Genomic DNA, 24,398 nt, shown 5'->3' with positions numbered 1-24,398 from the left:
TGTTGTTCTTTTTTAGAAATCGACTCAAAAGAATATTATCTATCTATTAGTGTTTTTTCTTTTGAAATTAGCTTTAATTTTTTCATAACAACTACACTAATTGAATGAACTTTTTCAATTATAACTATCATTAAGAGTTAAATATATAAAAGTTGAGTTTTTAAATGACTGTTTAATGACATATTATATTTATAAAAGAGACATTTTGATTATATTGTCAAGGAAAAGATTGTTCAATCTTTTTAAAATATAAAATATAAAAAATTAAATTTTAAATTATAATGTTATTATTTAAATTATTATTTTAGTTTTAGTAATATAATTTATTATTTTTTACTAATAATATTTAAATGTATTAATCAAAAATATAATATTAAACTACTAAATTAAAAAAATTAGACTACCAATTAAAAATATCCGACCAATATAAATTAATATTGTTGGCATTTGAACTTTTTTTATCGTATGGCTAAAGATAAAACTACACTTTGTTAACATAATTATTGATACGTACGGTTTTGATTTTTTTAAGGTTCATATATTAACAAATGTCGATAATATCTATTATTCTTTATATATTCCTAATTTTATAATTAAAATATGTTACTGTTGATTGAAATATTTAATTTCAAAAAATATCATAGTCGTCGAAGTATAAGGTTTTTTTATCTCGAAGAATAGAGTTCGTATCAAAAAGGATTTTTTGGAGATTGAAAAACAAGAGATAGTCGATGTACTTAACCAAAAAATAAAAATTTTTATTTGAAGTTAATTTTTGGCAGTTATTCACGTTGCGAAAAAAGAATAGAAATAGTTGCTTAAAAATTAGCACGATCGAAAATTACTTTTGAATTTGATTGGTTAAGGACTTCAATAAATAGATGAAAGATCGATAAAAAAGAGTTGGAATTTTACTTTAAAAAAATACTCAAGCACACTCATATTTCAGCGACTATCTGAGTTTACATTCGAGTCATTTTTCTGTAGAGTTCTTTTCATGTCTTTTCTTTATATTTATATTTCTTGTAATTTTTTATTCTTCTTGCAACTTTATCTTTCAAGCACATTTATCTTTTCTTATTTTCCTTTCAAAGTTCAGTAGTTTATTGTTTTGATTTCAAAACCCTTCGATAGATAGAAGGCAATTTATAGCCTTTATATAAATTGAATGTAATTTATTTTAAATTCGGTCAATTTATTTTCAAAGTTTATTTTATTTATCTTTTAGATTTTCTTTTATTTTTGTTCGATAGAAAGATCGTTTGATGCACTTTATAAAACTGGTACTCACAGAGGAGTAGGTTTCGCTCCTAAACCATTAGATATCGAACCTGTAAGATCCAGAACTTTTGAAAAGTCTTATTATGATCAAGTCTCAAATCATATAGTTATTTATAGCCCTAATTTCAGAGCTTATTTTATTAAAGATAATTAAGGTAAGTTTTGATTTATTGAACTTGAGATAAGTTATGATTATTATCCAATTTTATAATTATTGGATTATTTTCTATATTTAAGGTATAAGGCTGGTAGTTATGAAATAATAAGGATTTTATATGATTTGGACTAGATAAGTAATATTTTAAATATTAATACTGCTACTTTGGAAAAATAAAGGGGTTTAATTATATTATTTCTAATTATTTTGATTTGGGCATTTTATGGAAAATAATTTGTAAAATTGATGAGCAAATAGTATTTTTTATATATAATTAGTGTTGGATTTAATTTGGGTTTCAATTACTATATTGTCCACAATTTTATCGAAAATTACCGTAATGCCCCTGACCCTAACTTTTGAAAATAAAACCCTAAGCCTTCCCAAACCTAGCCGCCGAAACCCTACTCCAATTGCCCTCTTCTCAGACCCAGCAGCAATGATACCAACCTTTCCCTTTCTCAAATCAGTCGCAGCAGTAATGGGAAAAAATGATGCAGAAGAAAAACGGACCAAGAGAGAGGGGGCGGAGCTGCGATCAGAAGAGGAGGTGAGCCACGCGGCTGCCTCTGTTCAGCCCGTCGCCACTGCGCCGTCCTTGTCGCAGCCACTCCCGCCAGAACTCATGCCGCCGATTTGTCGCATGAGGAGCCGCCGTCCTTGCTCGTCGTTCCCCTCGGAGTCGTCGTCGTCGAGGGCCAGCAGAGGAAGAGAGAACGACCGCCAGCCAGGTTCACCACCGAGAAGGGCTGTGTGGCACGTCACCGTCGCGACCCATTTCACGACCATCACGGCGAGGGCTCTGTTGCCGTCGTCCCAACGTCGCCGTTCGTGCCCCTTGGTCGCCGTCGCTGTTCTGCCGAGCGTCGCCAGTGTTGAGGTCAGCCACTCCACTACCACCGTCGAGCCTTGTTTTGGGCTGGTGTTTCTCTTGGAGGTTGGGAGGAAGGGAGGCAGAACCGCAGAGTAGAGGGGCCACTATGGTCTGCCATCGATCTGCACGCCGCCTCTGCCGTCAGAGACCGTCGTTAGAATCGCTGCCGTTTTGGTGAGCTTGCCCTGTTTCTGGTTCCTCCTAGTTCTGCCAATTCAATTTTACTTTGAAGCTATCACTGAAACTGTTGTATTTAATGAAGTGGCTGTCATAAGTTACGTTGCTGTTGCCGGAAAAGCTGTTGTGGTCACCGGAACCATCACCGGAGCTTTTACAATTTGATTCAGTCTTTAATCCTTTCTCACGGTAATAATTTTCATTCCGGAGCTCTTGAAAATCAATATGCTGTTATGTTTGGCCAGAGATTCTGAGATTTTGTAACATAGAGTCAAGCTCCGGTTATTGCGGGTCACGATTAAGGCTGCCGCCGAACCGGTTCGGAGACCGCCGCTGTTCGGTTCATCCGTTCCTTCTTTGTTTCGGTAAGTAAGTATGTTTCGGAAAGCCTCGCGTTAGTATTCGGTTGTGTTTGGTTAATGAATATGAGTCTTGGTAACTTGGGACCGAGTCCTGATTATTATATGTTGCAATTAGTTTTGCTATGGTTATTGCGAAGTGGCTGGGAGCTGAGGTTTTGGTTGCCGTCAGTTCGGGTTGAGGCAGAAAGGACACTGTGACACGTTTGGGTTATGGATTTGCGTTTTGAGGTAGGGACGCTTTCCAAAAACTATATTTTATATATTGGACTTATTACATATGGATACTGTTGTGGGAAAATGTGTATTTGGTGATTGTATCAGTCCTATGTATTGTTCGGTTGTTTTATATGATTATGGACGTTTGTTTGACTGGACTGTTGTGTGGTTTTGTGAAACGAAATGCTTTTGAAGTTGATTCTTTTAAAGCTTGAGATTGAGTTTAATCCGTTGGAAATTGTTTTGAGTTAAATGGATTTTCTTGAGAATGTGAAAAATAGAATACACTCTTGAATTCAGCCTGGCTTGCTTTAAATGATCTGGTTTTCGATACATGGTTGTTACTAAATCGTTTCCTTGAAACTTTAGGAATGTGTTTATTCGGCTGATAATGATTTGATTTTGAAACGGTTTTCTTGAAATATGGTATTGAGATTGACTGTTGGATTTTGGCCTGCCTTTGAATTGATTTTGGATTTTGGGCTGTTGGAAAAGGATTGTGGAATGGTTTTGTTGGGACCCGAACCGGGTGGCAAAGTCCAAGTTTTAGGGGAGGTGCTGCCAAAAAATGATGTCTGAAAAAATGATGAGTTAAAGACTTCTACTATTTTATTTTAATTATCAAGAAAAGGATGGTTTATGCTTTTGAAACAAATTATTAAAGAGGAAATTGTGATTTAGTCTTGCTTCTTAAGAAATGCATTGTACCTCTTTCAGGAGAAAGTTATTTAGAATGAAACTTATGTTTTAAAGCTGTTTTAAATGTGACAAGGGCAATGCCTTTGAATTTGACTTGAGGGTTTCAATTAGAGGAGTTTCAATGACTTTGAAAGAACTTGAATGTCTATTGACAAGTTTCATTTTGAAATGTTTTGAGAAAGGTTTTAAGTACTCTTTGAATTCTGAATTCTTGCAAGACTAAGGCAATTTTGAAGAGTTGAAACGCTTTAGAATTTATCATGGGGGTTGAAGTTGGTTTTGCCTAAGTAAAGGAAATGGCTTTGAAAGAAGTAAATGATTACATGACTCGGTTTGGCTTAGATCCTATTTTACTACTCAAATCGGAAAGCCAAGGTTTTAATGATTTTAAATAAATTTGACGAAATGAGTTATGTTATTCTCCCTTAAAGACTTGGGACTCTGCCGAGAAACTTTGTTATAAAATCCCATTGTTGGATGGATGATTTTGGATGTTTTAAAATGAATCTTTAACTTTCCATGGTTATGGAGGTTTTGAAAATAGGATGCCGAGAGTGGCATGGTTTTAAAAGGGGAATTTACCTTGAGTAAAGGTGGCTTATGAGTCTGAGATGATTTGAGAAATGAGATCTTTAAAGCCAAGGCTGAAAAGAGTTGAAACTTGATTTCAAAGTGAAATGATTTGGAAAAAAGTTATTTATAGCTTAAATTCCGATTTTATGAATTGATGATGTTGAATGTGGAAGTGCTGTTTTGGTGAGCCGGAATGGCTGTGTATGATTATACATATTGGTTGGTTCTGGATTGAACCGTGAGCCGAAATGGCTGTGTATGATATGAATATTGGCTAGTTCTGGACTGAATCGTGAGCCGGATGGCTGAGATGGATGTTGATCCATGGATGAGATTGAGTGCATGTTTATGCTGAATCATTGATAAATGTGAATGTTGCACTTCCACTATCGGAGATAAGAGTTTCCTTGGGAGAAAGCAGTGGCTAGCCACCACGTGCTCCAGGTTGAGACCCGAAGCTCTTTTGACCCTATGTCATAAGTGTGGCCGGGCACTGTGAAAGTCCCGGATGAGCTTGCCCCCGTAAATATTCACCAGTGAAGGTGATGGATATGGATCATGATTATGATCAAGTTTATGATGAGTACAACTCGAGTTGGGGATGCACGACAGAGGGACAGTCCAATGGTTAGCTACCAGGACTTGTCGGGTTGGCTCTATAACCGACAGATGATATCATCAGCCACTAGGGACATGCATGTATCATATGCATCTATGTGACATTGTTTGGGTGTGCATATTATACTTGGTTTGCCTATGTGATTAATTGCTAATTGTTCTACTTGCAATAACTGTTTGTTTGTGCTTGCATCTTCCTATTTGTGTTTGTTACTGGGACTCTGTTGGACTATGGTGATTGGTTGATGGTTGGATTGTTTGGGCCTAGGGCCGTGGTTGGAATGAGATGAACCGATGGTTGATTTCGGTTTTGTGTTTCTGGTTTGGAATAAAATATGAAAGGCTATTTTGTTCCAGCATAGATAAACCGTTTTGAAAGGCTTTTGAGTTTTTGAGAATTGAACGGTTCTTCTTTCAGAAAAGATTTTCAGACTTTACTTTTATTGTAAATCGTTGTTTTTGAAAAGAGGCATAAGTCAGTTATTAATCACTGGTACGGTTTATCTTCACGTATCCTATTACAGTAATTCCCAAAAACCCTCTACTGAGAACCCTTTCAAGGATGATGTTCTCACCCCCCCTACATTTTTCCCCTTTCAGGATATGGGCGCAGAAGTTACGAAGAGTTTATTTAGTTGTTGTTGAGATGCTCTATATTATTTTAGTTATGGTTTATTGTACCCTCGCCTTTATCTTGATATATTCTGTAAGAGGGATAGGAATTGTATTGGGTAATGCTTGTAATATTATTTATATATATATATGGATGTACTCTTTATGAGTTTTGTAAGTTGTATGGTATCTATGGATGTATGTTATCGGATGAAAGTATTTTGGGGGTGGTATTGCGATTTAAAGTTTTAAACAGGCTCATATTTTACTATTAAATAGTATAAGTGTCGTCGTAATGTCCGAGCTATCAGAGTCGCACAGCCGGAAGCGTGAGCTTTGGTAGTTAGGGTGTTACATTATGGTATCAGAGCGGTCTTTCTTGTAGAGCCTGAGGAATGGACCGACTATGCTTCGATTGCATGCTCTGAGCGTTTGTCATGTATTAGGTCTCGTCGAAAGACGAGAATTAGAGCTTTATGCACATGACGGTCTATTGATTAACACTGTTAGTCTTGCATTGCATGATTCTTGGTATTAAGTTTGGCCGGCTTAATACTAGTGAATTATGTATATGAAAGCACTGATGGGTTATCATAGATGATATACGAGTTTTGAGTAAAGCGAATCGCGGGTTTTGGAAAAGTTGGAAACTATTTCTCGAGGCTATTCAGTTGTGTGTCTTGAATTTTGTTCGAGTCGACCTGTTCTTTTATATCCTAACTTGAAGTTCTTGTTTGCTAGTCCTTTTGAAAAGTAGTTTGATTTTTCAACTCTATTCCTCTATTCACATGCCTTCTTGATTGATCTTAAGTGCATATGCTTGTTTGAAATCCTTGTTGCATCTATCTTCCTTTGTTTGAGTTCTTCCTGATTCCTGTATTCTTTGATATGGCTTTGAATTGGTCCTAATGCATTGTGAATTTTAACTCCTGATTTCGATTACATTCTTAGAGAAATTGTTGATTCAGTTTTTCTCTTATTTGATAGTGACCACAACCAATTTTGAGATTTTTATAAAAGTTGCTGTTGATTAGATATGTACTTATCTATATATGAAGCTTTGAAGATTTCTTATACAGTTTAATAACTATTTATCTCTAATACCTCGCATGTACTTTTACTGGTTTACGGAACTGCACTTACTTTAAAAGTAAATTGACTTTCTAGTAATTCTACTATAACTCCAATGCACATCTTCATTTGATTATGTATTTGGGTATTTTCAGAATTTTGGAAAGAAAGGGGATTTCTTGCTTTTATCCCGGTTGAGTTTCGTTTGATAAACTTTACTTAATTCATTTTGAATTGAGTTTGATTTAGCATACTACATGGCTTATGCCATTGTTGTTCTTTTGAAAATGTTGGACTCATGGCTTTCTTCTTATGAGCGAACTCGCTCCTTTTTAAGCTTTTCATCTCTATGAATGTCATACGTGATTCTGTTTTTAATTATATATCTACCTTTTGGGAGCACTACAATCAATCTCAGCTTTCCTTTCTTTGGTGAATCTCATTCTTATGAGTCAGTTTGATTCGTTTCAAAATAGTGCATCGTTTATCCTCTCATTGTCTTTACAAGAGTTTTTAGTCAAAGATTTATCCTTGGGAAATTACTAATGATTGGGTTGTATTTCCTATGACTTTGTATTCTTTTAAATCAATTGAAAGCTTGTTTGATGACTCATGCCTAGTGAATCTTGTTTGAACTACTTTGATTTAAGATCCTTTCTTGTATGGCTTGACTCCTTTTCAAGTACATCCTAGTATCCTTGAATATCCTTTTGAAATGGTGATTTCAAGTATACTTTTGGAGTCTTGTTTTGAACTTTTAAGGAAGTTTTGAATTCTCTTTGAAAAAAAAAATTCTAAATGGAATTTATTTTCTGTTGCTTGGTTGAGATTGAAACTATTGTTCGATTTTTACAAAGTTGATTTAAAATTTGGCATGCGCTATTTTAAATGAAGTTTCGAATAGCTTGGTTGTTTAATGGAAACCTGTCCGTTTGTAATGCACCACTTGTTTCCTTTACCAATTTATAAGCAAACTTTTACTTCGGATTTTCTCTTCCAAGTAGAGTTTAACTTCCTCTTTCGTCCATGCTATAAATGTTATACACGCTTGTTTTTTATATGAATTTTTAGAATTTTTGAACAAGCATTTGATTCTCTTTCGAGTTTTATGATTGCTTTTGGTTAGGTTGTGCACCTAATTATCTTTCTAAAATATTTGAGGAAATATTTTAGCTCTTAGCCGAACTTGTGTGCATTTTGTTTTTAAAACTCTACATGATCTACTTCAGCATGAAATTGTATTGAAGTAAAGCCACATTTATGCTTTTGCTACTCTCTTGAAGAATGTTTGTTGCTCAACTTTTCTTTTAGACTGCGAAGTGGTTTTTCTTCAAGTTTCGGTTCCTTTATGAACAATGTATTCGGAAGTACTTTTAATCGTGCTCTTGAGTTCTGTGAGCTTTGTCTTGGGTTTGAAATATTCTCTTTTGTAAACCTCATGCTTCCTCGACTCAGCTTAAGTTTATTTCAAAATAATGCGCTGAATTTTCTTCTTATTAGTCCTGTTGGATTTCTTTGATACAAGGGTTATCTTTGAAGTTGTCAATCGATTTATTTCTAGCAAACTTCATTGGTTGAGTGTCTTTGTTTACCTGGATTGGATACATTCTCCCAAATCTATGAGTATTATTCTTGACATATGTCTTTCCTTTTTGAATCTGGTATCCTTCTGAGTAGACTCGAGAATTGTTTTGATATCACGTGCAACTTGTAGACGTAGTAACGCGATGCGTTTGTTCTTTAAGACGTGATATGTGTATACGAAAGTTGAAGCGGTAGGTATGCAACGTATGAGTTGTGGGTGTTTTTTTCCTTGCGAACGGGTTGCGGTTGTCAGGCTTGTGATCGGATATGGGATTGTAAAGTGCTTGATGGAGTTGGGAAGTTGAAACTTTGAGGTTGATATGAGATTAGTGTGCGGATGTTAAGCACGTCGTTTTAACTCCATCCTGTTTTATAGCCTTTGATGCTTTGTCCTACTATCACATGATTGACCCATGTTAACTTTTGCATTAAGCCTACCTTGTAACTTTTGCTTTGCAATCACACTCCTACCTTTACATCCTTATGCTTATGACAATCAAAGTATTTGAAAATCGTATATATGATTATATTTTGAGATATTTTTGCTTCTTCCTTAAATGTGTTCAAGGGTGAACTGTTATGGAATTTCTTTCATTTTGTATCAATTTCGAGGGTGAAAAATTTTATAAGGTGGGTAGGATGTAAGACCCAGAACTTTTGAAAAGTCTTATTATGATCAAGTCTCAAATCATATAGTTATTTATAGCCCTAATTTCAGAGATTATTTTATTAAAGATAATTAAGGCAAGTTTTGATTTATTGAACTTGAGATAAGTTATGATTATTATCCAATTTTATAATTATTGGATTATTTTATATATTTAAGGTATAAGGCTGGTAGTTATGAAATAATAAGGATTTTATATGATTTGGACTAGATAAGTAATATTTTAAATATTAATACTGCTACTTTGGAAAAATAAAGAGGTTTAATTATATTATTTCTAATTATTTTGATTTGGGCATTTTATGGAAAATAATTTGTAAAATTGATGAGCAAATAATATTTTCTATATATAATTTGTGTTGGATTTAATTTGGGTTTCAATTACTATATTGTCCACAATTTTATCAGAAATTACCATAATGCCCCTGACCCTAACTTTTGAAAATAAAACCCTAAGCCTTCCCAAACCTAGCCGCCGAAACCCTACTCCAATTGCCCTCTTCTCAGACCCAGCAGCAATGATACCAACCTTTCCCTTTCTCAAATCAGTCACAGCAGTAATGGGGGAAAAGGATGCAGAAGAAAAACGGACCAAGAGAGAGGGGGCGGAGCTGCGATCAGAAGAGGAGGTGAGCCACGCGGCTGCCTCCGTTCAGCCCGTCGCCACTGCGCCGTCCTTGTCGCAGCCACTCCCGCCAGAACTCATGCCGCCGATTTGTCGCATGAGGAGCCGCCGTCCTTGCTCGTCGTTCCCCTCGGAGTCGTCGTCGTCGAGGGCCAGCAGAGGAAGAGAGAACGACCGCCAGCCAGGTTCAACACCAAGAAGGCTGTGTGGCACGTCACCGTCGCGACCCATTTCACGACCATCACGGCGAGGGCTCTGTTGCCGTCGTCCCAACGTCGCCGTTCGTGCCCCTTGGTCGCCGTCGCTGTTCTGCCGAGCATCGCCAGTGTTGAGGTCAGCCACTCCACTACCACCGTCGAGCCTTGTTTTGGGCTGGTGTTTCTCTTGGAGGTTGGGAGGAAGGGAGGCAGAACCGCAGAGTAGAGGGGCCACTATGGTCTGCCGTCGATCTGCACGCTGCCTCTGCCGTCAAAGACCGTCGTTAGAATCGCTGCCGTTTTGGTGAGCTTGCCCTGTTTCTGGTTCCTCCTAGTTCTGCCAATTCAATTTTACTTTGAAGCTGTCACTGAAACTGTTGTATTTAATGAAGTGGTTGTCATAAGTTACGTTGCCGCTGCCGGAGAAGCTGTTGTGGTCACCGGAACCATCACCGGAGCTTTTGCAGTTTGATTCAGTCTTTAATCCTTTCTCACGGTAATCATTTTCATTCCGGAGCTCTTGAAAATCAATATGCTGTTATGTTTGGCCAGAGATTCTGAGGTTTTGTAACATAGGGTCAAGCTCCGGTTATTGCGGGTCACGATTAAAGCTGCCGCCGAATCGGTTCGGAGACCGCCGCTGTTCGGTTCATCCGTTCCTTCTTCGTTTCGGTAAGTAAGTATGTTTCTGAAAGCCTCGCGTTAGTATTCGGTTGTGTTTGGTTAATGAATATGAGTCTTGGTAACTTGGGATCGAGTCCTGATTATTATATGTTGCAATTAGTGTTGCTATGGTTATTGCGAAGTGGCTGGGAGCTGAGGTTTTGGTTGCCGTCAGTTCGGGTTGAGGCAGAAAGGACACTATGACGCGTTTGGGTTATGAATTTGCATTTTGAGGAAGGGGCGCTTTCCAAAAACTATATTTTATATATTGAAATTATTACATATGGATACTGTTGTGGGAAAATGTGTATTTGGTGATTGTATCAGTCCTATGTATTGTTCGGTTGTTTTATATGATTATGGACATTTGTTTGACTGGACTGTTGTGTGGTTTTGTGAAACGAAATACTTTTGAAGTTGATTCTTTTAAAGCTTGAGATTGAGTTTAATCCGTTGGAAATTGTTTTGAGTTAAATGGATTTTCTTGAGAATGTGAAAAATAGAATACACTCTTGAATTCAGCCTGGCTTGCTTTAAATGATCTGGTTTTCGATACATGGTTGTTACTAAACCGTTTCCTTGAAACTTTAGGAATGTGTTTATTCGGCTGATAATGATTTGATTTTAAAATGGTTTTCTTGAAATATGGTATTGAGATTGACTATTGGATTTTGGCCTGCCTTTGAATTGATTTTGGATTTTGGGCTGTTGGAAAAGGATTGTGGAATGGTTTTGTTGGGACCCGAACCGGGTGGCAAAGTCCAAGTTTTAGGGGAGGTGCTGCCGAAATTTCTATAAAATCCGAGTCTTTATTGAATGTTGTCTGAAAAAATGATGAGTTAAAGACTTCTACTATTTTATTTGAATTATCAAGAAAAGGATGGTACATACTTTTGAAACGAATTATTAAAGAGGAAATTGTAATTTAGTCTTGCTTCTTAAGAAAGGCATTGTACCTCTTTCAAGAGAAAGTTATTTATAATGAAACTTATGTTTTAAAGCTGTTTTAAATGTGACAAGGGCAATGCCTTTGAATTTGACTTGAGGGTTTCAATTAGAGGAGTTTCAATGACTTTGAAAGAACCTGAATGTCTATTGACAAGTTTCATTTTGAAATATTTTGAGAAAGGTTTTAAGTACTCTTTGAATTCTAAATTCTTGCAAGACTAAGGCAATTTTGAACAGTTGAAACGCTTTAGAATTTATCATGGGGGTTGAAGTTGGTTTTGCCTAAGTAAAGTAAATGGCTTTGAAAGAAGTAAATGATTACATGACTCGGTTTGGCTTAGATCCTATTTTACTACTCAAATCGAAAAGCCAAGGTTTTAATGATTTTAAATAAATTTGACGAAATGAGTTATGTTATTCTCCCCTAAAGACTTGGGACTCTGCCGAGAAACTTTGTTATAAAATTCCATTGTTGGATGGATGATTTTGGATGTTTCAAAATGAATCTTTAATTTTCCATGGTTATGGAGGTTTTGAAAAGAGGATGCCGAGAGTGGCATGGTTTTAAAAGGGGAATTTACCTTGAGTAAAGGTGGCTTATGAGCCTGAGATGATTTGAGAAATGATATCTTTAAAGCCAAGGCTGAAAAGAGTTGAAACTTGATTTCAAAGTGAAATGATTTGGAAAAAAGTGATTTATGGCTTAAATGCCGATTTTATGAATTGGTGATGTTGAATGTGAAAGTGCTGTTTTGTTGTGAGCCGGAATGGCTGTGTATGATTATACATATTGGTTGGTTCTGGATTGAACCGTGAGCCGGAATGGCTGTGTATGATATGAATATTGGCTGGTTCTGGACTAAACTGTGAGCCGGATGGCTGAGATGGATGTTGATCCATAGATGAGATTGAATGCATATTTATGCTGAATCATTGATAAATGTGAATGTTGCACTTCCACTATCGGAGATAAGAGTTTCCCTGAGAGAAAGCAGTGGCTAGCCACCATGTGCTCCAGGTTGAGACCCGAAACTCTTTTGACCCTATGTCGTAAGTGTGGCCGGGCACTGTGAAAGTCCCGGATGAGCTTGCCCCCGTAAATATTCACCAGTGAAGGTGATGGATATGGATCATAATTATGATCAAGTTTATGATGAGTATAACTCGAGTTGGGGATGCGTGACAGAGGGACAGTCCAATGGTTAGCTACCAGGACTTGTCGGGTTGGCTCTATAACCGACAGATGATATCATCAGCCACTAGGGACAGGCATGCATCATACGCATCTATGTGACATTGTTTGGGTGTGCATATTATACTTGGTTTGCCTATGTGATTAATTGCTAATTGTTCTACTTGCAATAACTGTTTGTTTGTGCTTGCATCTTCCTATTTGTGTTTGTTACTGGGACTCTGTTGGACTGTGGTGATTGGTTGATGGTTGGATTGTTTGGGCCTAGGGCCGTGATTGGAATGAGATGAACCGATAATTGATTTTGGTTTTGTGTTTCTAGTTTGGAATAAAATATGAAAGGCTATTTTGTTCCAGCATAGATAAACCGTTTTGAAAGGCTTTTGAGTTTTTGAGAATTGAACGGTTCTTCTTTCAGAAAAGATTTTCAGACTTTACTTTTATTGTAAACCGTTATTTTTTAAAAGAGGCATAAGTCAGTTTTTAATCACTGGTACGGTTTATCTTCACGTATCATATTACAGTAATTCCCAAAAACCCTCTACTTAGAACCCTTTCGAGGATGATGTTCTCACCCCCCCTATATTTTTCCCCTTTCAGGATATGGGCGCAGAAGTTACGAAGAGTTTATTTAGTTGTTGTTGAGACGCTCTGTATTGTTTTAGTTATGGTTTATTGTACCCTCGCCTTTATCTTGATATATTCTGTAAGAGGGATAGGAATTGTATTGGGTAATGCTTGTAATATATATATATATATATATATGGATGTACTCTTTATGAGTTTTGTAAGTTGTATGGTATCTATGGATGTATGTTATCGGATGAAAGTATTTTGGGGGCGGTATTGCGATTTAAAGTTTTAAACAGGCTCATATTTTAGTATTAAATAGTATAAGTGTCGTCGTAATGTCCGAGCTATCAGAGTCGCGCAGCCGGAAGCGTGAGCTTTGGTAGTTAGCTAGGGTGTTACAGAACCACTTTCGATTTGCTAAAAATCGATAAAACAATTACATGCCACTTTTTTATTGAAATTGAAATCAAATCTTTCTCTCTAAAATTAAGAAGTTCTCTTCTCCTCTTCTCTCCCATTGATTCTTTCTCTATCTCTCTCATTCCTTCACTCATTCTATCTCTATCTCTTATATATTATTATCAATGACTAATTATAAATTTTATAATTTAAATATACAATATGACATTCTCTAATTACAATTAAAATTAACATTGAGATATAGTTATATTATATTATTAATTTGACAAATAAAATATAATGTATCACATTACACTTTTCACTAAAATTGACATGAAATATTTTTCTCCAAAATTAATAAATTCTATTCTTCCATCCTCTTATCTATATTTATTTCCTTCTCTATTTATCTCTACCTATATATTCGCATGATGATGAATCTAGCTATATATTCAAAGGACCTTTCTAAGATCTCTACAAATAATTTGAAGATAACAGCTATAATTTATTTGCTTTTATTTGCATGTCGTTTCAACACAAACAGAAGGAAACCAACTAACTTTGTAGTTAGATGCAAGTCCCTCATGAAGAAGGAATTGAAGTGACGTGTGTCCTAATTTGAGCATCACAAAAATAATATCACCAAATACTTTATATCCTTGATTACCATGAATAATAAAACGAAGATCCTTATATTAGCTGGTATATGTAAATTATCAACTATCCGGTAGCCACAAATAATTGATGCGTTATCTGTAGCTATCTATGGTTGAACGGCGGGTTCCACTTGGTTGAATCGAATATTAATTTAATTTAGCTAAGTATATATATGCAATGTCATTCATTATTGCCTAAAGAATATCTTCTATTTATAAAAGAAAAATTCACTTAAAAAGTAAAAATATGAAGGGTTTTAAGATTTCTTTTTTCTTTTTACTAATAAAGCATTTAACATCTTTTGTCAAAGATTACACGCTATGATTTATTCGGACAACTACAAAAAAATTATTGAAATAACGACCCATTTTTCAATTGATTTTCAAGTTAGAATTACTAAATTAACGACAAACTTCATTTATCGTTAAATCGATCGTTAATATTCACTACTAAATTGCCAACATTATTACGGTTGCTAAATTACTACCGTTAATTAGGTCACTAAATTAGTTGCCAAATAATAACCAATCAAAGGTTTTAGACTCTGATAGCAACTATTATTGATTTGCTAATTTGGCTAATATATTTTCGATTACTAACTAATACCTGAGCTAGAAATTCGAAAATCAATTGCTAAGTCGGTTACTTCTTTTGTTTTTTTATTTTTTTTATTAAAAATATAGAAATTTAAATCTGCAATTTCTAAGTCTGTTACTTTTTTTGTTTAGGACTATTAAAATGGAATAAATTCATCGGACGGACCAGCATGTTTACCCGTTTAAATGGACATATTTTACCTCTAAAATTAAGTCTATTTAAAATTTGGACTAAACGAGTTAAGCCCGATTAACAAAAAAAAAATGATGGGTTAAACGAGCTAGCTCGCAAGCTAAACACGCAGTCCATTTTTTTTCACATTTTTTATAAAAAAAAAATAACACTTTTTTTTTTCGATCAAATTCAAAAATCCGACCCATCAACTAAAAAAAAATACTATTTATTTAAGATTTTTTTTTTTACCTAAAAGTGATTTTTTCTATTATAATATTTTTTAAGAAGTAAAATAAAAAGATAAATAAATCAGTCCGTTTAACCCATCAAACTAACTATAAATGGTTCAGAATAAAAATTTATGATTTATGATGAATAAAATAAATTTAAACGAGCCAATCCATATATCTCACAAACTTAAACGGGCCGAATTTAAATAGGTCAAATTGATCCATTTAATAGTCCTACTTCTACTTGGTGATTGAATTGGTTGCCACTAACAAAGTTTAGATTAATTTCATATATATTACTATTAAAATTTAATATTTAAATACAATCGTAATTTAACATGATGGTTTCCTAAATCTTGCGAAGAAAAATTGAACAAAAAAACACTTAGTAATTTTATCCTTTTTATCGTTAGTGCTATAAACGAATTATGTAGAAAATTTTGTATGTTTTATCTCATCACATGCAAAAGCAAAACAAACGAAAGATAGAAATGCAATACAATCATATATCTTAATTTAGTCTCAAAATACATTGAAATCTACATATTCAGTCTCCATTACAAAGTCATGGTGGATCGGAGTTTAATTTCCACTATATTATATTAAGGATACAAAATTATTAGGGTCGGATAATACATCAAAAAATTGTTTCTCATTTAATTTCTCAAATTTCAACCTTCTTAACCTGATTTTTTTGTTGGTTGCTAGTTTAATATTTTTTATCAGTGTCTAATTTAATGACCATTAATTTTCATAGCATAATTTTATATTAATTACTAAATCTGTCGTTAAAGATAAAATTAGCGACAATTTTAGCGAACAACAATTTTCATAGCATAATATTTTGTTGGTCACTAAATTAATTATTAACTTTATATTTAGTTTAATGACTAATTTGGTAACATAAAATTTACACAAAATCTAACATTCATTTTGGTTACTAAATTGATCACTATTTTTTTTAAGCAATTAATTTAGGACCAAAAGTTTTCTTTTTTTTAATCACTAAAATCAATTGCTATTTCAAAAGTATTTGTGGAAGGAATGCAAGGAGACAAACAACTATCACACTATTTATTTTACCTAAAATAATTACATGTTATTTTTTAGATGTGTTCACAGGTCAAGTTAATCTTGGTTTAAGAAAAAATGAGATTGACCCTCGAAAATTTTTGCACGCTTCCGTTACTTTTTGGGAGGCCTACGCCCCATAGAAACTGTCTATCTGAGACTGTCCCTTGGCCTGTAGGTCCTGGCACAAGGTTAGAATTCTAGTTCTTCCAGAGTGGTATCTCACTGATGATTCGGGTCCTCCGGAAGGAGGCCTTCTTCGCCCTCCACCTAAGCTGCGCAGGAAAAGGCCAAAGTCAATCTTAGGAAACAGTGAAACTTCATAGAACCAAATCGTTTAAATTTTAATATGAAAAATCTAATAATAATGATATACTATAGAAATAATAATGATATACTATAGAAAAGTATATGTATCTTATCTGGAAGGTTCTATATCTATAATGTTCGTTATAATACTGAATAGAAATCCAATCCATTATAAATAGAAAAAGAATATATAAGATCTAAACAAAAAAGTCTTTTTTCAACCCCTACTTTGTTTGGTTATGCAATCTAACATAAACAATATATATAGATATCTTAATTGGGGAGAGATGGCTGAGTGGACTAAAGCGTCGGATTGCTAATCCGTTGTACGAATTTTTGTACCGAGGGTTCGAATCCCTCTCTTTCCGTTTCCGCCCGTGAGTTAGTATTTTTTTTCTTTTGAATTTTCTATGTTTGATTTTGATAGTTACCAATTAAAGATGTAAAATAGATAAAATCCTAAAAGTTTTTCAAAATCTAGCACAAACAAGGAAAACATAGAAAACTCAAAATATTTTTTTTATTCTTCACGTTCTGGATTACGTCCCGGACGAATTTATTTGGATCTAAAGGTTTTTTTGCAAGTGGATCCAAAATAATTAGTCTGATCTATTTAAATTTGAATTGGATCTGTTTGACTAATCAAGTATATGTTTAAAAATGAAATTTAGAAAAAATTGAACAAAATAAAAAAAATGTCAATAATATGTGATGATAGTAAAGAAAAAAAGCAATACGTCATTAAATTATACTTTAAATATCATAATTTAGGTTAAAAAAAATATAGTTGTACTTGTATATTTTATTTTATTTAAAATTAATATAAATCTAATCAAGTAACCGAGTTGATTCAGGTTTCTGCGCGACCCTATTAAAGTTGAGTTTAATCGAGTTCATTTTGAGTGTAGCTGATTTACCCATAAGGTACATAACCAATATATATAGTTAATTAAGATTAGTAATTAAAATGACTAAAACATTTGAAAGAGTGAAATCCTTGAAAAGTTGATTGTCCTTTTAAACACCTGTAGCAGGCAGGAAACGAAGATTGTACTTAGATGAAAGTCAAAACTGTAGAATAATAAGGGTGTGATGTGATATATCCTGATTTGAGCATGCATCAGAAAACTAATTTTACCAAATACTTTCATACCACATTATAAACATTTAACAAGAAAATAAAATTATTCATGTCTGTTGTTATATATGTGCTATGAATTTATGAGCTCTTCAGTTCCATAATTGAGGCATAGGCTTTTTCCCTAAGGTTGACCGTGGGCCTCACTTTGTGTAATAATCTTGACCAAAGACCAATCTAATGCTCTGATATCGACATTTCATTTCTGTTACTTTTAGAATCATTAATTGGTCTTTCCTTTCAAAATATCGTCTGTTAAACTTAAATGATATAAAGTCTATTTCACAAAAAAGCATGTTTGGTTCTTGATTTATATAGAAACTCTAGTTTACCGTATCATCTGATTTGCGGAAATGTACACATAACACATGTATGAATGTTCATACTCAACAACATACCTTTTATCTAGTAAGCTAGATTTTTTTATCATAATCCACATTTTTTAACAAAATATATCGATTTTTATTAAAATTATGAACAGAGACGATTCAATTCTTTTCAAATTATTGGATTCTTTTCTTCGTTCGAGAATCTCTTCCTTTTCTTCTTTCACTCTGTCTCGAAGAGTACCCAAGACCAATTCAATCACATTTTTATGTTTCGATTAATTTTTTTTATTATTATTCTCAAAGAAAAAGCTTTTTTTTTACCAAATCTTTGAATTTTGTATAGATAATACATAAAAGATTCGTTAGTCGTAAAAAATATTAGATAGGAGTGTAGATCTTTGTTTTTTTATATTATGTATATATAATAAGAATTACGTCTTAATCATAAAAAACTTAGATAAAAAATATTATAACGTAAAAGATAGTTGAGATTTTTCAGGTATGAAGTTGATAGTTGAGAGACCGAAAACGTTAAATAATTTGATTGATTTGACTAAAATTTCATCTAATGACTCTCAATTATCAACTTCACGTGAAGTTGACTACATTTGAATAATTTCCAACTTACAAATAATGTACATCAAACTTCCTGAATCTATACTTGCTTTTTTGAAATGCATGTGTGTGGCGTTATGAATCAGCAAAACATACCCAAATTTTGATACACTACTAGTTCTTTACAAACATTTAAAAATGGTGGTTTACATAGATATATCAAATAATTAACCAACTGGTTCCATCATGTAATTCCCTATTCAGAATAATAGTTTACTTTTGGTCCAATAATAATGTGAAAGGTTTACATATATCAAATATTTGGTCATGTTACATGCATAAAGTGTTTTGATAGTCAAATTCAATTAAATTGGCTTAATTATTGATTAGTCCAACAAAAGCTACACACAAATTCACGTGCACATAAATTTCACGCTGCTGCTTCTTCTTCTTTTGACAGAAGCTCCTCTTCATTGCTGTTTATTTCATTCTTTTTTTTTTTTTTTCTATTTTGTTATTCTTGCTGCTGCTTTTTTATTTATTCTTTTAGAGATAGATATTTTGATTGAGATTAAACTATTATGGTAAAAAATTCCATCAATAAACCAACTTAGGTTGGTCAAGTGGTCAATTCACTCGTCCGTTTAAGCAAGTGTCGGGAATTCGAACCCCACCTTGTGCATACAGCAATTCATTGGCCAACGACAGACCTTTAAATGGAGCTCAGATCCGCGACGGATTAGTCCTTAACCTGTCAGGTTGGGGGATACCGTTTGGATAAATAAAAAAAAATTTCCATCAATAACCTTTATATTATCATAAAAAAAATTTTAACCGTTTAAACTGATATGAAATAATAACATGCATGCTAGATATTTCCTTTTTCTATTAGCTTAAATTTTTTTAAAAAGTTGTATCATAATATGCTATCAGAATTTTATACTCAAAAAATTTAGAATTCGAATTTTGGTGAACAAAAAAAATGACATGATTTTATGACATATATATAAAAGAAACAAAAAAAAATTCATGTATAAATATGTTTAGTGTAAACAAGTCCATAAATATGTTTTAAATGTAAAATTTTCTCTAATATAAGGTAAAAAATAAATTCAATTTTTATTTATAGGTTTTTCCATTTTGAAATTTTTGTCGAATTTTGACCCGCAACCAAACATTTAGAAATGTGGTTTTCTCTATCGTATAAATCGTGTCAATAACATTGGGTAACATATCATGTCTTTGGAAAAATTAAAAGAAGTGCACGTACGTGGAGTTTTGCTTTATATTCAAGCTAAGCTAGTAGAACCTTTTCTAACATGATTGATTGATTCTCCCATTCCCTATTTGTGTTTTGTTTTTATTGTTTAGTCTCTGATCATTTTCAAGTGATATGCACCAAATGTGTCATAATTGAAAGAAATTATGCAAATGAGGCCAAAAGAAGAACAAAACTAAAAACTAAAAAACACTAAAATTAAAGAAAGTAGAGACCCGGCAACACATTCACACCACATAACAAAAATTCAACTGACACCGCAAATGGGCCTATTCTTTTCTTTCTATTTTTTTATGTTTTTCTTTTTACTTTTTTTTTTTAAATTAAATTCCGATGCAAATTTAACAATTCAATAGAAATGGTTGGAAGAGACAAGCAAGGTGAAAAAGTCCAAGCATCATATAGCCAAATGTACCAACATAATGTTTTTCACTCCTCATGACAATGTGGGAGATATGTGTATTTCACATCAAATCATCAAGTTGTGTAACTTTTTTTTTTTAATATCCAATAATATCCATCATAAATTAAACTAAGGTTTTGAATTACTAATAATCAAAGATGTGTGGGGTGTCTTATATATAGTCACTAAATTGGACTATATATATTTAGATTGAACAAAAATAATACATAGACAAAATTAAATATCTATATATATTTTCAATTTTCATCATGGCATATATAACTTATTGCCACACTTGCACCTCCATGCCTCTGGGTAGTACTCGGCGGTCACCGGAGTCCCTGGCGGCACTGGCACATGAACCGGCTTGCACGGTGTGCACTTGCCGCACTTGGAGGTGCACCGTGGCGGCGATGACCCCGGACCATATAGAAGCCTCCTTGTCCAACCGGTAGTAGGTACCCCTTGGTGAGTTTTCCCTTGTTCAATCTCCTCCAATTCCTGACCAAAATTCATAAATATGCAATCATCAATAAAATTTATATGTATGTCTTTGCTTATGGTAAATAACTAAATAAGGGATAATCCCATTTTTGTTGAACAAATTATACCATTAAAAATATTAATAATAACTAATTAATAATTATAAATTACAAAACTTGCTACTTTTCTAACACTCCGCTGTTTAAAAACTCTCAGAAAAATGATAGCAACGTTGAATAAAAAGTGGATAGGAAGAATGGTTGTATAATATAATGGGATAAACTCTGACATGATGGTGAAGATGTGAGCAAGAATCCAAATGAGAAACAATATACATGACATGCAACCCATGAAGCATGAACATGAACAATATTACTAGTTACTACTATTATTTCATTTTCAGGCATAATAACAATAGAAAGAGCAGAGAACACTGCAAAGCGTATGCGCAATTTACCAACACACACTGTGTCGTCTCCTGCCCTACACCCACGACACCTACCATTTTCTAACATGCGCTCATCGTGTTCTGTGCTTCTATTTTACCTTATTTAATCTCTCCATAATGTTAAGGACATCACAACGTAAACTTATTTTATTTCATTTTATATTTATAATTTAATACATATAATATTAAACTTATTTAATTATTTTAGTAATGATTAAAAATATAAAATAAAATAATTTTAAACTAATTTTTTATTATTTTTAAAATTTTTTTTGTTAATTTATATAGAAATTAACGTCATTATAATTTATAAGTGATTATCACACTTGTATAAATTTTACACCTTCTTATATTTAAAATTTAATGTGTATGCACTAAAAACATAAATAACTTTATACTAGTATGCGACTAACTAAATATTATTATTTCAGTAAAAATAATTAACTTTACTGTTAGTTTTACCCATTACATTGTCACATACGGTTAAGATACTTAAGACATACAAACTAAATTTTTATGCTTAAACATACTAAGATAAACTAATTAAGTTTTGTTAGAGAGGCCAGGCGTTTCTATTTTTAAAAAGAAAAAAAATTTTATTTTGTATTTAGTAAAATAAAAAATTATATTTTGTGCTTTTTAGGTTTAAAATGTGTTTATTAAAAATTATATTCATTTAATTTTTCAAACATAAATGCTATAAGTTTTGAAAAATTATATTTAAGTAACTAATTTTGTAAACTATTTTTAAAAAGTCAAAATGTTATCAAACGGAGTCTTAGTATAAAACTTTTGCATAAATTAATTATGTAAAAGAAGTCAATATTAATTAAAAAATAGGCCATAATAAAAAGTATATATAAGTTTCAAATTAAAAGGCTAATAAAAATTTTACAAAATTAAATTACGCAAAGTTTCAAAATGGATAACCATTTCTTGATTATAAGATCTTTTAAACCAAAATGAAAAAAAATAAAGATAGAAATTATTTAAGGAGTACGTAGAATAAGAATTTAACCAGCAAGATATTTAAATTTTTAATAACTCTTATTAAGAATATTTCAGGATAGCATGATTGAGTAGTGGGCCATGAAGAAACGATGGAAGCCAATGGTGACGCACATGGGTGCCACAACCACGTGTCACTCTCTTCGCCGCACAGATCAGACTCATCGCACGGCTAAGATTGAAGGGGAGTTCACATACAATACACCCCCCAGTTCTATGCTATTTTTTGGGCAGTACCATTTTGTTCTATGAGTAGTATGATTTGAGAAGAGATGAATAAGGTTAAGAGATTTTGGAGACTGTCACTATCCAACTCTTGCTTGTTTCAACTTCAATTGCATAAACCAAGACATCAACACACTTTTTTTACAGCTTTAATTAATTTCTTGCACACAATCACAACCATCTATATTTCTTCATCACCATTATTATTGCTTAACATCTATCCATTACGACAAATTCTATCCTTCATTATGATAATCTATACTTGTATCTATATTTATATATAAAAAAATGAAAACACTATTTTGTAATTATTAAAAATATGTTTAAATTAAAAAATAAATAAAAATAATGCGGCTTGATACACTAGCGATATATTAATAATAATATGACTTCACACGTGATAGTGAGAAGAAGTGTTGTCATAAGTACTTAGACCAAGGTCATTAGAAGAGCTTAATTAATTGCAATTAAGAAAAAACAAAGTTGATGTGGTGAAATGAAATTAAGATTTCATTTTAAAATTCTTTTTTTATTTTGTTTTTGATATGATGCAACATGCAATAACTGGATATAAGCCAAGGTTATAGGAAGATAGTAATTGGAAAGCATGTGTACTAGAAGGACATAGAATAGGACTAGTCAATATATATACCTGAAAATCTGAATCACCTTTGGCTAACATGGGACACCTGCTCCTATCTGCATTCAAATCAGACAACAACAAATCTAATTTAAACTCTATCTTAATTACATCAAAATATACTTAATTGAAACGGAGTAATTAAATAAATTACAAGAATTTATATTACATACCTCGACATGTAATGGTAGTAGTAGAAGTAGTAGTGGACCCATTAGCACTTGTGAAGATGAACATTGTTGAAATTATTGAGAGTATAAAGAAGAAGCAACAAATCTGGGTTTTGTTCTTCTTTCTCTCCATGAAACAAGAACAACACTCGATGGATGGAAGGAACAGTAACACCACACTAGTAATTATTAATAATAGGAACAATGGTTGAACACAAACTCAAACAAAGACTAAATCAGACACCTTTTTTTTCTCTCTTTCTTTCTCTAAAATAAACCTTATGACTCTGTGATAGTGTTTATTGCATCTATTGTTTGAACACGTTCCATGCAAATGTGAACCTAAACTAATACCTAAGCAAATTCGTACTAGGATAAAAAAGATAATTTAAAAAAAAATAATAAAAAAGACACCCTTTTTCTTCAAAACTCTCTCTCCCTATCTCACACGCATTTCTTATTCTCTTTTGTTTTTCTCTCTTAGTATATAACTCCCTATGTAGCTGAATATTAGAGTAGGCAAACTATAGAGAGCAAATTGAAAAGGAAATGGGGAAATAAAGGGTTTAAAAAAGAAAGAAAATAAAGAAGAGAAGAAAAAAAAAAAAAGAAAAGGTGAATGAATCTCTATGCAGATTCTCACTTCCTAAGCTTTACCATGTTTGGTTCTTGGATTCTCTTGCAGGCTTTTTTCTTTCTTCACTGCACTTTCAACAATTCCCACACTACTCCAGAAAGAAAAACTAAAACAACAACCCTCTACTCTCAATTCATAAACCCTTTAATTTCCATCTTCTTCTTCTTCTTCTTCTTCTTCTTCTTCTTCTTCTTCTTCTTCTTCTTCTTCTTCTTCACTCTCTGATATATATGATTATTCCTGCTCACAAACACTCACACAGACTCTTTCAACTTCACACACCCTTTGGTCTGTTTTTCCTCTATCTGCTTTTTTTTTTATGCCTTTAATTTTCTTTTCCCCTTCTGTACCTACATATAGTTTTTGTTATCACACTGCTTTTTGAGGGTAACAGGCTTTTTCAAAGCTTTTTTGACCATCTTCAATTTTTCACTGCATGTCCCTACCTTATTTTATTTTTGGATTCAGCATAAAAATATTTTAAGGGTATTGTTTAGGAAAATAAAAATAAAAAATTGATTTTTTTAATATATTAAATGCATATATATAAAAAAGCT

At 33.0% G+C, this 24,398-nt stretch overlaps 2 protein-coding genes across 2 annotated transcripts; one reads left to right on the top strand and one right to left on the bottom strand.

The window, feature by feature from the left end:
* Positions 9,437 to 13,162, top strand: LOC110264899. Its single transcript, XM_021107461.1, has 4 exons — positions 9,437 to 10,017; positions 10,106 to 10,209; positions 10,290 to 10,385; positions 13,117 to 13,162. The coding sequence occupies exons 1-4, from the start codon at positions 9,452 to 9,454 to the stop codon at positions 13,149 to 13,151; spliced, it is 801 nt and encodes a 266-aa protein (XP_020963120.1). The 5' UTR covers positions 9,437 to 9,451; the 3' UTR covers positions 13,152 to 13,162.
* On the bottom strand, positions 20,209 to 24,259 carry LOC107610035 (EPIDERMAL PATTERNING FACTOR-like protein 5). Its single transcript, XM_016312102.2, has 3 exons — positions 23,208 to 24,259; positions 23,047 to 23,093; positions 20,209 to 20,731 (listed from the first exon to the last, which is right to left on the bottom strand). The coding sequence occupies exons 1-3, from the start codon at positions 23,335 to 23,337 to the stop codon at positions 20,498 to 20,500; spliced, it is 411 nt and encodes a 136-aa protein (XP_016167588.1). The 5' UTR covers positions 23,338 to 24,259; the 3' UTR covers positions 20,209 to 20,497.

Source organism: Arachis ipaensis, chromosome B07 (genome assembly GCF_000816755.2).
Source record: "Arachis ipaensis cultivar K30076 chromosome B07, Araip1.1, whole genome shotgun sequence".
Classification (NCBI taxonomy): domain Eukaryota; kingdom Viridiplantae; phylum Streptophyta; class Magnoliopsida; order Fabales; family Fabaceae; genus Arachis; species Arachis ipaensis.
The sequence above is the reverse complement of the archived record's forward strand: the minus strand, read 5'-3'. Positions and strand labels throughout refer to the sequence as shown.